The 16,910-nt window shown below is 42.5% G+C and overlaps 1 protein-coding gene across 1 annotated transcript in view; it reads right to left on the bottom strand.

Moving 5' to 3' along the window:
- KCNU1 (potassium calcium-activated channel subfamily U member 1) overlaps positions 1 to 16,910 on the bottom strand; it is a 115,928-nt gene that overhangs the window by 59,574 nt on the left and 39,444 nt on the right. The window contains exons 18-20 of the mRNA XM_061593375.1: positions 14,589 to 14,675; positions 13,728 to 13,840; positions 9,882 to 9,981 (exon numbers count right to left, since the gene is read on the bottom strand). Coding sequence (XP_061449359.1) covers positions 9,882 to 9,981; positions 13,728 to 13,840; positions 14,589 to 14,675 — 300 coding nt within the window. The remainder of the gene's footprint in view (positions 1 to 9,881; positions 9,982 to 13,727; positions 13,841 to 14,588; positions 14,676 to 16,910) is intronic.

Consider the following 16,910-nt stretch of genomic DNA (forward strand, 5'->3'; position numbering starts at 1 on the left):
CGTCCCTGAATGTTATACAGCCAAAATGCAAATCTTTTTTTCCCTTTCGTGATTTATCGCTCCAAAAATATCAGTGACCTTTTTGCAGACTCCTGCACAGCCTCTCCTACGCATTCATAAAGAGTGCAATGCATTCTCCCAGATTAAGTGAATGCAGGAGTGCTTAGTATTATTGCTTTCTCTCTCCCCGCCCCTCTGTCTTGCCTTTGGACCAGGATGTGATGGGTAGCATCAAAGGGCAAGATCTTAAGTCCTGGAGATTTATTAAAAACTGACATGCCATAATTGCACCTGGACAACTCAACAGGTTATGAGCAATTATCCAGGTATTAGATAAGATTCAATTATGAAGGAACACAAATTTGTTTTTTCAACCTAGTTTTCCTTTTCATTTAACTCAGGTTTGGTTAAAAAGATTCTGGGTTTCTGAAATCTCAGGATAGAAATCAGTGTGTGCTGCTGTGCCCAGTTTTGTATTCTTACCATCTTATGCATCCATCACCAACCTGGTGCACTCCAGAAGTTTTGGGAGTACAACCCCCATCAGTCCTAGCCAGCATGGCTGTAGTCCAAAACATTTTGGGGGAATCAGGTTGGTGAAAGCTGATCTTATGTAGCAAATGAGACTTCCTCTGCCTAAGTTGTACATGTAACCAAAATGAAATACAAGACTCAATGGAGTCACCAAAAGGAGAGTAACCAAACAGAACAAGGCTTGCCATGTTGCAGACAAGAAAGTGTGGACATCCTTGTTTATCAAAAAGAAATTCAGGCATAGGGAACCAAAGAGGGCACTCAGTACAGCAACCTTGCTGAAGCTTAGCAGGCCTGAGCTTGGTTAATGTCTGGATGGGAGACTACCTAGGAATCCCATGTAGGCCACCTTGGAGCCCATTGTGGAAGAAAGATGGGGCACAAATGAAATCAAGTAATTCAGTCTTGCAGAGATGCTCAAGCACTCTCACCATAACTCCCCCCCCAAAAAATCAAGAAAACAGCTTAAGCATCTCTGCATAATGGCACAATTGTCGACTAGTAGCAGCTATTCCATCAGGCCATCTGAATTGTATCCATCTCAGCTGACTGTTTTAAGAACTGTAATTTTAAGAATTGATGTCTGAATTGTCTTTTCCCCCTCCTCCCTCACTATCCATTTTTCCTTGTATGTCTGTATATTTTAGACTGCAAGCCTGAGGACAGGGAGCCTTTTTTGTGGGTGTGGAGATGCTTTAAATAAATGAAATTTCAGAATATGGTAGGAATCTTAGATCAAAACCACAACTGAACTTTGCTTGAAAGAAACAAAGAACAGAGGATCTACCTTCCAAGGGTTGATAAAGTTGCTCCTTTGTACAGAATATCAAGTAGAATTAGAAAGAGGTTATATTTTTTAAAAAATGGGAGAAAGATTTAGTCTAAGAGGTCCACAAAAAAAGTTTGAAGATAATGATATACATGGATAGTCACCTTGCAGTGTTGAGTGGGCTTGCGTGTTCCAATGAACCCTGTGAGCGATGCCGTCGGGAGTCATGTACTCCCAGCAGGGTCACCCATGGGAGTAAGGTCAAGGGAGAGGAACCAGACAAAGAACGATCCAAGAAAGTCCTCAACAGCAGAACAGGCTAAGATTGTCTTCCAAGATAAGGTCTTTGCTTGGAAGATGCCTGTGTGTGAATTTGTTTTATGTGGGGAGATCGGCGCACGACGATCAACACACAATCTTGACAGAAAAAGGCTTTGATCCAATGGCATGGATACCACAACAATTGGAAGTCTTTTATCTGCTGCAGCCTTCATCCGCCTTCACAGCCATTGTAACATACACATTGTTATCCTACGTCTGTTGCGACGCTGGTTGCAGTGCTGACTGACACATCTCTCAATAGCATGTTTGACATGTAATACTTCCAATTAACTTGGAAGGAGGTCCTACTGTATTCAGTAGAACAGGGATGAGGGAAAGTACGGCCCTCCAGAAGTCATGAGGCTTCAGCGCCCATCATCACTGACAGTTGACCATGCTTGCTGGGGCTCAGAGGAGTTGGAGTTCAATAGCATCTGGAGGGCCAAAGGTTCCCTACCCTGTAGGAGAGCTTATGACATGCCCCAACAGAGGTTATGAAGAGCCATTGTAGTTTTGGACTAGAACCTGGGAGACAAAGGTTTGAATTCCCACTCAGCCATGAAGCTTAGTGGGTGACCTTGGGCCAGTCACTGCTTCTCAGCCTAACCTACCTCACAGGGTTGCTGTGGAAATTAAATGAGGAGGGGGAGAACTATGCATGCCAACTTGAGCACCTTAGAGAAACGTTGGGATATAAATGCAATAAATACATACATAAATATCATAGAAAAATATTCTCAAGTTCATACACAGAGAAAGAGACAGTTGGAAAGGGGGGGAGAAACCAATCACAACAAAGCCACCCTATTTTATTTATAATTATTGAAGATCTTAACAATAAAGAGATGTTATATTAGTTAACAATAATTTTCACAATATATTAATGGAAACAAACTATAAATCCTGAGATAGCAAAACAATTAAGATGGGGTAGTCCATGTGGTCTCCTCTAGTAGTTGCTGGACATCAGTTCCCTTTATCCCTGGCCATTGACCATACTGGCTGGGGCTGATGGGAGTTGAACTCCAAGAACATCTGGACAGCATCAGGTTGGCTACCACTAGGGTTGCTATATTACCTGATTAGCCAGGTTTTACCCAGATTCTAGCCATGCCACCTGGTGCCCACTTAGCCCATTAAATGACCCAGATCCCCAGCTTTCATTAAAAAAACCCCTGCAAATTTCTAGCCCTTGTGAATCCAGCGATGCAAGGCAAAATGTGCTGGCAGGTGTCCGCCCATTTTGTGAGAAATCAGCCTATTCCCGCCTTCCATTATTGTTAGCCAATGAGGGACACCACAGTTGTCCTGGGAAAATCAATTTTACACTTTCTGCCTACTGCATATGCAGAACCTAGCTGTATAGAAAACTGCACTTGCTCACTTGATCAACACATGCAGCTCCAGGCATTATCCACAGACTTTCTGGTTGCATCAGCAAGGAGAAGCAGCTTTCATCTCAATTGCGTCTGTGTCTCAGGGTATGTGTCTTAAGTGGTGAATGCAGTGGGAGGGTCTGACTGCCACCATAGAGGATGGAATAACAGGGTTTGAATCCACCAAATGCTCCCTCCCTGAACAAATACAAATATAAAAGCAAGCCTCTCCATAGAAAAGGCTGAGGTATTAGCATTTGCAGTTTTCAGCCCTGCCCATACCCTGTCAATCGGTGCTTATTCCCAAGTACAGTTGCATTGGAATGCAGCCTCATTCATATCTTGTTGTCTGGCAGATCCTCTGTTCAACAATTCAGAAAAGGCTAAAATGTATTTTACTACTACTACTACTACTACTACTACTACTACTACTATTATTATTTTATATTCCACCCTTATAGGAGCGCATAGGCCGGCATTTCCATCTTCAGAATGACTGGGAGGCATCTCCCCACCAAAGATCACCCTACGTCACTTCCTCCCCAGTGATGGATGGATGGATGTGTGTCAGTGTATGTGTATGAGTATGCATGTGACATACACACACATGTATACATATATACATACACCCAGACTCTACATATATTCAGTGCAGTGGGGGATGCAACAGTTCCCCCACTTAAGACCAACAGGAATGGAACAACCCACCCCATACTCACCAGCTTGGGAAAAGTTATTTGCTTACTATGTGGAATATTTTGCTCTTGGTGCTACATGTTTGCCCCCTGGCAGTGGCTGAAATCTTATTCCTAATGCCAAATTAATAGAGGCAAGCTTAGAATGTAGTGCTGTAGAATGCACTCAGCACATAGTTAGAGGATTCCTTTTCTTTATTACTATTTCACATATTCAAAGCCCAATTCTTGTTTCTGCAAGGACTGGGGAGAATTTCCTTTATTTAAAATCTGAAATGAAAATGATTGGTTTGTAGCTATCTTCTTTTATTCAGCCAAATTTCAAACATTATATATTTTGCTATGTAAACCACTTCGGAAATTTTTTGTTGAAAAGCAGCATATTAATATTTGTAGACTCAAAATACTCTGAAGTTCAGGCAAACCTTGCTGCACACCAAAGTTCTGTTCTCTCTAGTGGCATATTGAACACACTAAAGAATACATCATTCCTATTTACTTGCTGATCTTCAGTTTACTGCTCAGCATAAGCATAAGTTTGGGTGTCTTCAGGTACTTCAAACTTATGCTGGAGTATAGTCTGATGTTTGAAAAAGATTCTATGACAGCACTGCTTGCTTTGAAGCTAATTAGATAAGATTATTGACTGAACTGATAATATTGAAATCTTGATTTCTATTTGTGTTACAGGTTGTAGTGTTCATTTCACATTTCCTAATTGTTGCTAAGACAACCTCTCGGTCACAATATTGCTTTTAATTGACTGACTGTGTATTTTTATTGTTTTGTAAGCTGTCCTGAAGGCAGGATATATATATATATATATATTTCCAAAGTGTTGGGAACTAGAGTCTAGGCATTTAAGGCTGAAAATGTAAGTTAAAAAAAAGGTTTCCTCACATCCTCCCCCAGTTTTAGTGGTAAATACTAGGCACAAAAATAAAACAACTGGACAATGCAACCATTAATATGGTTAATTTGCATAATTACCAAATAATTTGCATAATTTGCAAATTAGCCTGCCAGATTTCTGGAACTGGAATATGGCAACCGTAGCTACCAGTGAACAAAAAATTCACTCATTCTATATACATTCTTCTTTCCCAACAGTCTCTATTTAGTACATTCCCTAACTCCCCCAAACTGCTTTGGAATGCCTCAGAATGCAGTCACAAGCAGCTCCTCACTAATGGGTGGGGGCATTACACCTACATCCAAACTGGGCACAGGATTGCAGTCTAGGGGAGATTTCATGGAGAATTAGTTAAAAAAGTGGTCAATATCTGGGTGAAGTGGAAGAGAGGTGTAGTCTTTTATGACTGCTACCACAATCATAATCAGGTTGACATTTTAAGAGTAACAACACTGATTTAACAGAAAAGCTCTTCTCCTGTATGTACATACCTGTTACATTAGGGATGGAGAACCTCGGGCCCTGGGGCTAAATGTGGCCCTTCAGCCCTCTCTGTCAGGCCCTCACGTCTTTTACCATGCTTCCTCCTCCTCACTGGTCCTGATCAGCACCTTCCTTGAGTGCTTTTGCATGGCTGGAATGCATCCTTGAACTGCGATGATGCCTTTTGTGGTGACTTGATGAAGGGTGGTGTGTGTGTGTAGAAACATTTGACCTTTGAATGGTTAGAATGCAGCCTATCATATAAAGCTAAGAGTAATATTCTTTGCTGCACACCGTTTTTTGCCTCTGTCCCCCCCCACCCCTGGTATGTGCCTCCCAGAATGTTGCCCTCTAGGGAATGTGGCCCTTGGGATGGTTCTCCGTTCCTGCTGTACCTTCTTGTTATCTACGGAGCCCTTTTCTGAGTTTCCTCCTGAATCTGAAATTCAGAGAGTGGCTGTGAGAGAAGGGTATATTTGGTGCTCCCCTCCCAAAGCCATCAAATGGCCTCCCTAGAGAAACTCTCAGGGCACCTACATTGTTGTCCTTTTGGTGCTAGGCAAAGGCTTCTTTGTTTCCTAAGGTTTTGGAGAATCTGGTTGTTTTAGTTCCAGCTCCTACATTTGCACTTTGTTTGTAGCTCCCGCGATTCATGTTTCAGTTTTATTGTGTTGCTCTTTCTGTATTTTGATTTTAAACTGGATTGCACTCTGGATTTTCTGTTACCTTGTTGTTTTGATTAATTTTGGATGACGCCTAGAGAACTCTTTTTATGAGGTGTTTTAACAACTATTAAATAGTAAATGAATAAATATGTTTATCTACTGGGTCATTTCTGTTTGCTCCAGGAGTTTAGCAAAAATAATAAAATGGCATTTCAGCTGATACCCCAAAACAAAATGAAAGGCCAAACAATTTGAAAAGGGAGTCTGAAACAATCTGAGGGCTTACAGTTTGGGCATATAGTGGGTGTCTTTATTTTCCTTCCTGTTTTTATTCCTTTTCAACCCCACTTCCCCCTTTTTTCAAAAGTCTTCAGGCATAGGAATACAGGAAGCTGCCTTATATTGAGTCAACCCATGAGTCCATCTAGCTCAGCCTTTCCCAACCAGTATGCCTCCAGATGTTGTTGGACCACAACTCCCATCAGCTTCAGCCAGCATTGCCAGTGGTCAGGAAGATGGGAGTTGTGGTCCAACAACATCTGGAGGCACACTGGATGGGAAAGGCTGATCTAGCTATTGTCTACACTGGCTGGCAGCAGCTCTCAAGGGTTTCAGGCAGGGGTCTCTCACAGCCCTACCTGGAGATGCCAGGGATTGAATCTTGGATTTTCTGAATGCAAAGCAGATCCTCTACCACTGCCATTGAGCTATGGTCTGTCCAGGAAGCTCACTGTGTGACCTTGGGCCATTTATTATCTCTCAACTTAACCTAATTCACAGGGTTGTCATAAGAATATAAGGTGGGGGAGAGACAACATACACAGTATATCACTTTGAGCTCCTTGGAGGATATCGCAGCAAATTCTATACAGCAGTGTTCAATGTGGCTTACTCCCAGATAAACAGTATATAAAACTGCACCCTAAATATATAAAATATATGTCTGTATCTTCTGTAAATGTTTTATATATAACATCTGACTGCTGATCTACAGACATCTTCTGATTTGTTTTCCAGTGCTGTCAATGTAATTCCAAGTGTTTCTGCTCATGATCATGAGGACTACAAACCTGATGCTTTGCAAATACTGAAACTTAGACAAAGGGCTAAAATTCTGCACAGTTTCACACAATGAAAAGGTATCAGTGAATAGTATTCCTTGCTGGAATAATAGCCTTCTATGCTGTTTGATGGTGGAAGTTAGCTTCACTGTTTGCCCTCTGCTTGCGAGGGCTATAGAGAACATGTGACAGTGAAAATCCTCTCCTCTTTTAAGTTAAACAGCTGCAAAGATTTCAGCAATCTCTGTAATCCCCAAGGTGTAATCCCACAGCAAGGAAACTCGCTTCTCTTAAATACCTCCCTCTGGCATAATTGACTTTTCATGCACATTTTAATAATGATATTTCAGCAGATTGTGAGAGCACCTTCTCCCCTCCCTTGTACTTCAAATTATGTTATGGATAAGTGGGGGGAAAGACTGTGTTATAAAAGTAATGATGATTTCCCTTCTGAATGAGTTGATACAATGCAATGGTGCATGTACGTGTCTGCCTGTGCAGAAGCGCATGCACATGCACACACACACACGTGCATGTGGGAGAGTTATTTATGTGGCCACCCCCATATTTCACCCCTGACCTAATTAATTAGAGGGAGATACTAGAGCTGTGCTTAAATAAATAAATGAATGAAAATGCTTGTTCTGAACATTCATTGGAAGCAAAATGAACATGGGAAGCTTCTTAATGCCATGTCAAACGATAGGTCCATCTAGCTATTGTCTACACTGACTGGAAGCAACTCTCAAAGGTTTCAGGCAGGATTCTCTCTCAGCCCTACCTGGAGGTGGCACCAATTGAACCGGGGACCTCTGCTTGTAAAGCAGATGTTCTGCCACTGAGGTACGACCCCCATGAGGTGATCCTGAATGAAATGATCCTGGAAAATTTGTGGGGAGGGGAGAAGAAATCTTCTCCAAAAGTTTCAAGAAAGCATTGCTACTTACCTTACTTACCTTATGAAGTGCCCACAGGTTTTTCTTCTCTCCCGCCCCCATTTTTTAAAAAGAATTTTGTGATGGGGAAACAAGCAAACCACCAGCTGCCCTCCTGGGGATGCCTTGGGAAAGGAGCTATGTCACACGGATTCATGATGTCATTCCCAAGGGATTCCAGGAAATGCTGCCAGTGGGAAGTGACATGAGGCTATTGCCACAGTAACTTAAGTGATACCCATTAAGGTAAGTGACAAATCCCTCGTGAAAATTGTGGGGAATTTTTTCCTCCCCTGCTTCCGGAAAGCAGCAGGAAAACACATCCTGTTTGCAGTAAATGGGAGTGGTAAGACTTTGACCCAGCTTTAGAAGATCCTCATATAATACCTATACTTGTTTGCCTCTTGGTACAAACAATAGATTTTTGGGGTGTGGGGTGTGTGACTTTCATCAGATGAATCATTCCAAGGGGAAAGTATTAAACCATGACCTTTCCCCAGTGCCATGCCCCAATCTAATCCTCCTCTCCATGGCTGCATTCACCGTTAAAAATAAAGGACATGAAATATAATCACCTGCCTCTTGCCATCTCATCTACAGTAGTTTGGTCTTTAACTTATTGACTTTGGGGTCCAGGGGACGGTTGCACACAGCAACTTCCCCATGGATTGTGCCCCTAATTTCATACACACATTTGAGAGTGCTGAAAAAAAAATCTGCAGGAACTCCTGGCCTCCTAGAAGAGGTCATCATTTGTTTTCACTCCTTGCATGGAATAACGTTATACAAATGGGGGAAAAAATATTCACTGTAATTCTTCAGTATCACTGAGTATTTCGGTTTAAATGAAAAGCAACCTCTGCTGCAAGCTCTCCCAACCTGTGGCCCTCCCAGATGTTTTGCACTACAACTCCCATCATCCTTGACCATTGGTCATGCTGGCTATGGCTGAAGGAAATTGGAGTCCAGCAACACCTGCAGTGCACCAGGCTGGGGAAGGCAACCAAGTAAATGTGCATAGGCTTATATCCTCCAGCTGCAATCCTTTACATGAGTAAGCTACTCAAGCCTTCTTTATATATGGGATTATATCCACAGGTAGGGTTTAAACTCTATAGGAGGAAGGGTCCATGAATTTTATAGGGGTCTATTTTACTAAGATCTTTGTGAAGTGTGAGAGTCTTTTTAAAAAATAAAAACAGTGTGTTGGACTGGGATGATTGAGAACCAGGTTCAAATCCCCACTCACTGATAAAGCTCGCTGGGTGACCATGTGCCAGTTTCTCTTTCTCAGTCTAACCTACCTTATAGGGTTGTTATGAAGAAGAAGACAGGGGACCACATGTAACACCCTGGGGATACAAATGTTTGGCCTGAGACTTCAGGGCTCTGAAGTTGCTCATGCCGCTGAATGGGAACTGAGAATATTCAACCTCTTGGTGAACTGAGCAATGCCTTGCTGTCAAAAGATCTTCCAGAAAACTCACATGCATATCTCATCTTTTCAAACCCTGCCTCCAAGACAATATGGTACACCCCAAAGATAAGCCTTCACTGCTTCATGTGTTCCAGGACTGAGCCAGAATAAGATGAAAATAAATTGCATCAGGAAGCCAAGAAACTATTATTCCTAGGTAGTATTCAGGAAAGGATGCTCCTGAACATGATCAGTACTGTTCGCTTCAGGCCAATTAAGGATAACGCCTATAAGGCCCCTCCTGTCTCTGGTGAGCCTCCCCAGTTGCTGGTTCTTCTTCTTCTTCCTCCTCTGCTTGAGAAGGAAGTGGAACTGGCAGAGAGATGTAATCAATTGGGCGTGAGCCCCATTATGAGCCAGGCCTGGATTCAATTTGATTGGGGTTCAGCTCGTAATGTGGCATGGATTTCCCAAATTTAAAATTCTTCTCCATGTACAGGGATAAACATCTGCCAGTCAAATCCATCCCATCCTCACCCCATTAGAAGCAAGGTGTAAAAAGGGCTTTGGAAGCAGAATTTTAAAGAAAGCAGAACCACCTTTCTCCTACCTTGCACTCCCACACAAATTCACAAGGATTTCAGACCAGGAAATGGATGTGTGGCACACACACAAACACACAGCCATAGACACACACGCCTAAATGTCTTACCTGCTATCATTGTCAACATTCATACTCGACAGAGGAAAAATCCCGAGGGACAGTGAACCTACTGGATGGGCCAGATAATCCTGCAGGGCTTTCATTTTATCTGAAATAAAAATCATAAAGAGGGCATTTCTTCTCTTGCTACTCTCACGGAGCAATCCAACTTGCTGGAGGCTGGTGGGAGCAAAGCCGGCAGGGACAGAGCTAGCAGAAGGGGCAGCCACATCCAGCTGCCGCTCAGAGGCCTCTTGCAGGGGAGGACGCTAGTTGCACCAGCAGGGGGCGGCAGAAGGAAACAAAGTAAGGTTTCCTTCCCCCACCCTTTCCCCTGCGTACCAGCTGCTGGGATGGAGGGCCATGGGAGGGAGACAAATAGGTCCTGGATATTGCATAAGTCCCCTCCCCCACCCCCTTGTCTGACATGCCCCCGGAAAGCCCCTTTCTCAGGCCCTCTGCTGGCTTCTGCCAGCTCCCCTTCTGCTGGGCTAGGCTTCTCTGGCTGAGCTGGGATGAGGGACTTATGCTGGCGTAGCCTGGCTGAGCCCAGACCCATCTGGCTCAGCTGGAGGCCTGCCATGTCCAACTCCCCTCAATGCAACATAAACCCCACTTGTATTGCGTCCTCAGTTGCTTTTCAATAGCATAGGGTCGGTCAATGACATTTTTGGCAAACTGCTCATAGTGGCAATAGGGATGGTGGAGAAATCTGATTCTGTTTACATTTAAAACGGAATCCTCCAAATTCACGCTTTCCAAAACAATATGAGAACCAAAAATACAGCCCTGTTTTGAAAGTCACGCTTATCCAAATTTTGGGATGCAGTTCTCCAACCAAACAATGGTTACAAAAATGCATAGATTACAGGACAATGAGCATGAAAATGAATATATTAGTGAAAATAAGATAAAAATGCGTTATATTTGGAGCAACTGCTTGCAAAAATGTGTACATTAGCTAAAACTGCACACAAATTATGTTTAATTGGAAAAATCACACTAAAATGTTGAATATTCATGAGGATTAAAAGAAATATCGCAAATTGTTGCAGCAATATGGAAAACTGAATTTAAGATGCACAGTGACATTCTATTGGCCCAAAGCATTTTGTCAGTGAACAAATACACTGTTAAGTGACTTTAACATAGCACCACATTGGATACAAGCCTTAAAGCTATATGATCACAAAAAACCATGCTGGGCTGTAGCTGCTTTGCACTGACCCAAACAAGGCATCTGAAAACTATAGAAAAATCATAAAATTTGTCTGAAGATTGACAAATCTGTCAATGTTGGTTTCTCTTACTTTCTCAAATTTCCAGTCTCAGATTTGGTTTTCTCCATTTCCACATCCTCATGAAACTCCACAAGTCCTCATGTAACTTTATCAGCATTTTAGTGCAGCTCTCCTAATAAACATGCACATTTTCACAGGCATTTTCTCCTAATATAAGTATTTGTGCAAGCAAATGCCTACTTTCTCTTAATATACACATTTCTGTAAACGTTACTTGGTTGGAGAACTGGATCACAAAATCCAGAGAAGTGAGAACTGAATTTCTCCCCCATCCCTATATATCATAAATGTAATGTGTGAACAAGTCGACAGGTGTGTGGTTCTGATATCTCATCTCACTGGGAATGTGTGTTGCTTTTATTCCGTGCCTGTGAAATTTACAAAAACAAAACAGTTGGGTTAGCAGTGGGGCTTGCCTGCCATCTGCTGTTCATAAAGAGGATATAATGTTTAAGTACAAATGCTCGAAAAGAGAGTGACTACTGCTGTGAGAATACTGTTTGCTTTTTGAATTGTTTTTACATGGATTGTATTTTGTTGTACGTCGCCCAGAGTGGCAGATTAACCTCTGCCAGATGGGCGTCTAACAAATCTAATAAATAAATAAATAAATAAAGTATGTTCTCTGTACAATACCTATAGCTTAACCTATAGCTGAACACTATGTGGAAGATAGAAGCCTCTATTTCAGCCTTTCCCAACCAGTGTGCCTCCAGATGATGTTGGACTACAACTCCCATCAGCCTCAGCCAGCATTGCCAATGGTCAGGAAAGATGGGAATTGTGGGCCAACAACATCTGGAGGCACACTGGTTGGGAAAGGCTGCTCTGTTTGGTGAGTCTCTGTGCCAGCCTTCTCCAACCTGGTGCCATCCAGATGTTTGGGACTACAGTTCTTATCAGCCACGAAGGCTTAGCACAAGCATAGCTCTCACTAACAAAGACACAACTGGCTCCGTGCTCAGCAGTAGCTAGTAAAGTAGTCCAGCAATGAAAACTGCTGGTGCATAGTAGGCATGGGGGAGAATATCCAAATATTAGTACTGGATTTTGACTGAATCCAACAGTCCACTGTCTTTACAGACCGGTACTGATTTCTTGCGGGGAGCCGCAGCTGTAACCAGCATAGCTTTAAAAAAAGCAAACCCAATTTTACATAATCATTTTTGTAATTACAATCACTATTATCCATTAACGTCCATGGGCTTCCATAAGCATTTATGTTAAAAATTACATAATTATTTTTTTGCTGCCAAAAAAATCACACGGGATCACACATGGAGGACAGGGCTCTCAATGGCTACTAGCCATGATGGCTGTGCTGTGCCACCCTAGTCAGAGGCAGCATGCTTCTGAAAACCAGTTGCCGGAAGCCTCAGGAGGGGAGAGTGTTCTTGCACTCGGGTCCTGCTTGCGGGCTTCCCCCAGGCACCTGGTTGGCCACTGTGAGAACAGGATGCTGGACTAGATGGGCCACTGGCCTGATCCAGCAGGCTCTTCTTATGTTCTTATGTTCTTATGTTCTTATGATTGAATCGTCATGTGCAAAAGCAAGCGGGAACAACAACAAAAAAATGCTGGATTGGGATTGAACAACGGACTATCGGAATACAAGCGGATTGGAACTAGGCAGCGAACCCCATCCCTAGTGCACAGGGATGATTGAGGGTGAGAGTGGAAATTATTCCCGCTTTGCAGTAACCATCAAGATGGGGATTGTTATTACTCAACATCAGAAGGTGGTGAGGATGAAGGCAGGGAGTGCTTCAGTCAGAGCCATAAAGGCAAGTGATTGTTGACTGGCTAGCCATCCTTGCTGACATCAGCAGCCTGCTGAAGCCAGTCAGCAACCTTGTGTTACCACTGCCACTTCCTGATACCCTACACACGTTGTTCTGCACTGGCAGCCTGTGCTTGTCACTCAAGCAAAAACAAAAAATCTGCTTCAGTGAGGGCACTAAAAAGATGTTAGACTTGGAGGCAGGTGGACCTTCTTGGGGAGAGCATTCCAAAAATGGGGGGGGCTGCTAAAAAGGCCTTTTCTTGTGTAGTTGCCTTCTGTACCTCCCTTGGAGGTGGTCCTTTGAGAAGGTCTCTGAAGACCTGAGACTCCAGGCAGGTTCATACAAGGAAAATGTAGTGGGGTCCCAAGCTGTATAAGGCTTCACAGGTTAAAACCAGTACTTTGAATATGTTCTGGAAACCGACCAGAAGCTAGTTCAGATGGGCCACTGTTAAATATTTGGATTTCCCGGTCACAGTTATAAGTCTGGACACCACATTCTGCACCAGTTTCTGAACTTTCAGTGACAGTCCCACATATAATTCAGTACAGTTGTCTAGTCTTGTCCTGCTATAAACTGTCTTTTATCACATATATTGGCACTGTTAAACCTTACAGCTGTGGTCCCAAGAACCTGTTTTTTCCTCATGCTTGGCTGCAGCCACTCCCATATCTTTTGATCTATAAAATTGTCTATTGAAATAAAACTGATTGGTGATGAATTCTGACTCATATGAGGGTTGGTTCAGACTGAAATGAAGAGGAAATTACCAGAAGCTGCTACTAAGCTTGATTTTTTGGAACTTTTCCCTTTGCAATGACACTTTTCAATTAGGTCTGGAGTTGCAATGTCGCTGTGGCATTGTTTACAATAATAACGAGCCCTGCACAATAAAGGAAGGGGAGAATCCATTGGATTAAACGTAACAGAAAACAGTCAGGGCAGTTTATTTGTATGCAATTATTTATGTGTTCATTTGCAGTTGCAAAACAATGTGAACTGAACCAAATTTCTCCCCCGTAACTTGTATAGCTAGAAGATCAGAGTTTCAGAGGTCACTTCTTTTGTAAATCACATCACACACACAAAACATTTCAACACTTTAACTAAACCACACGCAGCACCTCACAGTGTGAAATCCCTTCCAAAGACTAACAATTCTCTTAACTATTCATTTAATTATATTTAATTTGAATTAGGGATGTTCTAGAATCCCACCGAATTCAGAATTGGTACAGAATTTTCCATGAATTCCCTTATTCTCTATTGTTGCGGATCAGATTTTTATGTAATGCTTTTCTGTGGCTATTTTTGAAAATGGAAAATCTGCCACTAAAATGTCAATATTAAGAATGATAATTTTATCAATAATTCATTTGTTGATATTTCCTTTCAAAATATCAATATTTCCTTTAAAGTTATAGATATTTATATCTATTTGTAAGGGAAAAATGGATAGGAAAAAGCAGCAGCTAGTGGACAAAGAATGAACTCAAATCGATACCAGTGTGCTAGGTTGGCCGGAACGCTTTTGATCTGGCACTGGCCAATGGATCCCATCCCAAATTTGAATATAATTCAAACATCAGATCCTAAATGCATTAAAAAAACTAAAAAAACCCACAAATTACCTTCTGAGTTCCTTTGCAGTTTTGGCGATGAAAAAGCCCATTGTGTTGAAATGGAGTTTAATCACAGAAGTTGGATTGATCAGGATGCTATAGCCAAATGGTTTGAGAACAACAATGTCATGATTTTAGCCCCTCTTCATTTACTGTTTAAATACAGTTTGATTAATTCTGTACAGAATTACACAGAGAAAAGGAGGTGATGGGGAGGGCTGATCTTTAGAGCAGAGGCTGCAGGTGCAGATCCTTCGCTGATCATTTGAAGAGTATAGGCACACACACACATGTTATTGAATTGACCCCCCCCAAATAACCCCAATCTTCAATTCTGATGAGGCAAATATTTAGAGGAGGAAGGGGAAAAAAACAAGGTAGAGAAGCTTTGGACAAAGGGCATTATTAACATGTGGTTGGTGTGAGGAGTAGGTACAGAGGTAGAAGGAGATGCAGGCTGTGGACCTTAGCAACTCATCCAGTTATTCCTTCTGCCAAATGAACAGCCAAACAAAGCAAGGGCAAGGCTGGATTTAAATCAGGAGTCAGAAACCTATGGCCTGCCAGATGTTTATTTATTTTATTTATTATTTTATTTATACCCCACCCTTCCTTCCAGCAGGAGCCCAGGGCAGCAAACAGAAACACTAAAAACACTTTAAAACATCATAAAAAGACCTTAACATACATTAATACAAAACAACGTTAAAAACATAAAAAAAACCTTTAAAAACATCTTTTTTTAAAAAAAGATGGTGCTGGACTCTAACTCCCAACAGCCTCAATCATCCTCAGCGAATGATGGAAGCTGTAGTCCAGCAACATCTGAAGAGCCTAAAGTACCCCACCCTGGTTTAAGTAAGCAAAGCTACTATCACATCCAAAGCCCCCTCCATCAAGCAACTCCAACAGGCTCCCTCTCATGAGGATTCTAACTAGGGCTATGCATCCCCCATCTTGATTTGGTTCAGGGCCTGGTTCAGCCCCTCAGATCAGGCTGATCTGACCTGGGATGACCCAGACCCAACCTGGGCTCCAAACCAAATCAGGGTTCTTCCCCAGCCTTAATTGTTTAATTAGGTGCTTAACGTATGTATTTTTGTAAACATTGTTTGGAGAAGTTCAACACAATATTCAGAGAAGTGAAAATTTTCAAAGATGGCTGTGCTTCAGTTCTAATATTGTTCAGGAAAATGTAAATTTGATAGATTCACCTTTAAATGCAAACTGATCAATTTCCCCCCACATCCCTATTGGCTATCCAGCTAGGCAGAATAATGAAATGGGCTCAGATGGTAAGAGGACTACTATAAAGAGAAATGTCAAGGCTTGTGGGGTTTAAGGTACAAAGGAGGAAGGAAAAATAGCCAGAGAGGAGGAGAGGCTGGCAGATTTCTTGATTGCTGGTGGTGGGAATAGTTAGAAACAGCATAGAAAAATAGGAAGCTGCTCAATTTTATCTACACTGACTGGCAGCAGCTCTCCAGGGCTTCAAACTAGGGACTCTCCTAGTCCTATACTCGGAGATGCTGGGGACTGAACCTGGGACATTTTGCATGCATGGCAGTTGGTCTACCACTGAGCTACAGCACTTGCCTAACACATGAGGACAATCCTGCAGGATTCTAAGCTGGAGTTCCCTCTATGTCAGGAGGAAGAAGATATACTGAATGACTGCTCTCAATACCATCTCCTCTAGCCTTAGGCCAAAATCAGGTTTTGTGGGAAGGGAACACATTTGTCATCAGTAAGCCTTGGAAATACCTTCAGAGCCTTCTTCAAAATGCTATCTTAAGTGGCTATGAAGATTTTTTGCAGTCGCTTATTGCCACAGAAAAGAAAGTTTTAGACCCTTCGAAGGCCCACTGTGAATTTTTACTCGCCTCCATAACGTCTTGATGCTCCATTCACGTCTACTGTAGTCCCCAGAGAGGTGTCCAGTGCAACGTCTGCTGCAACGTCTTGGGAACAGTTTCAGTTGATGAGGCCTGATTATGTAGACAAGGTGCTTGCGACAATGTGTCCAGCAATGTGTCCTCTTGAACCTTGCCCTTCTTGGCTTCTTAAAGCTTGCTGAGGGGGTATGACTGAGTGGATCCAAGGTGTGGTCAACACATCAGCCACCCCGAAAGAGGAGGTGATCCGACCACTCCTGAAAAATCCCACTCTAGACGAACTGGTTTGTGACCACTATTGCCAAGTCGCAAATATCCCCTTTTTAGAGAAGGTGATTGAGAGGGTTGTGGCACAGCAATTGCAAGTACTCTTAGATGAAGCAGATTATCTTGACCCATTTCAGTCTGGGTTCAGGCCTGGTTATGGGACTAAATC

The sequence above is a fragment of the Rhineura floridana genome, chromosome 12 (genome assembly GCF_030035675.1).
Source record: "Rhineura floridana isolate rRhiFlo1 chromosome 12, rRhiFlo1.hap2, whole genome shotgun sequence".
In the NCBI taxonomy this organism is placed as follows: domain Eukaryota; kingdom Metazoa; phylum Chordata; class Lepidosauria; order Squamata; family Rhineuridae; genus Rhineura; species Rhineura floridana.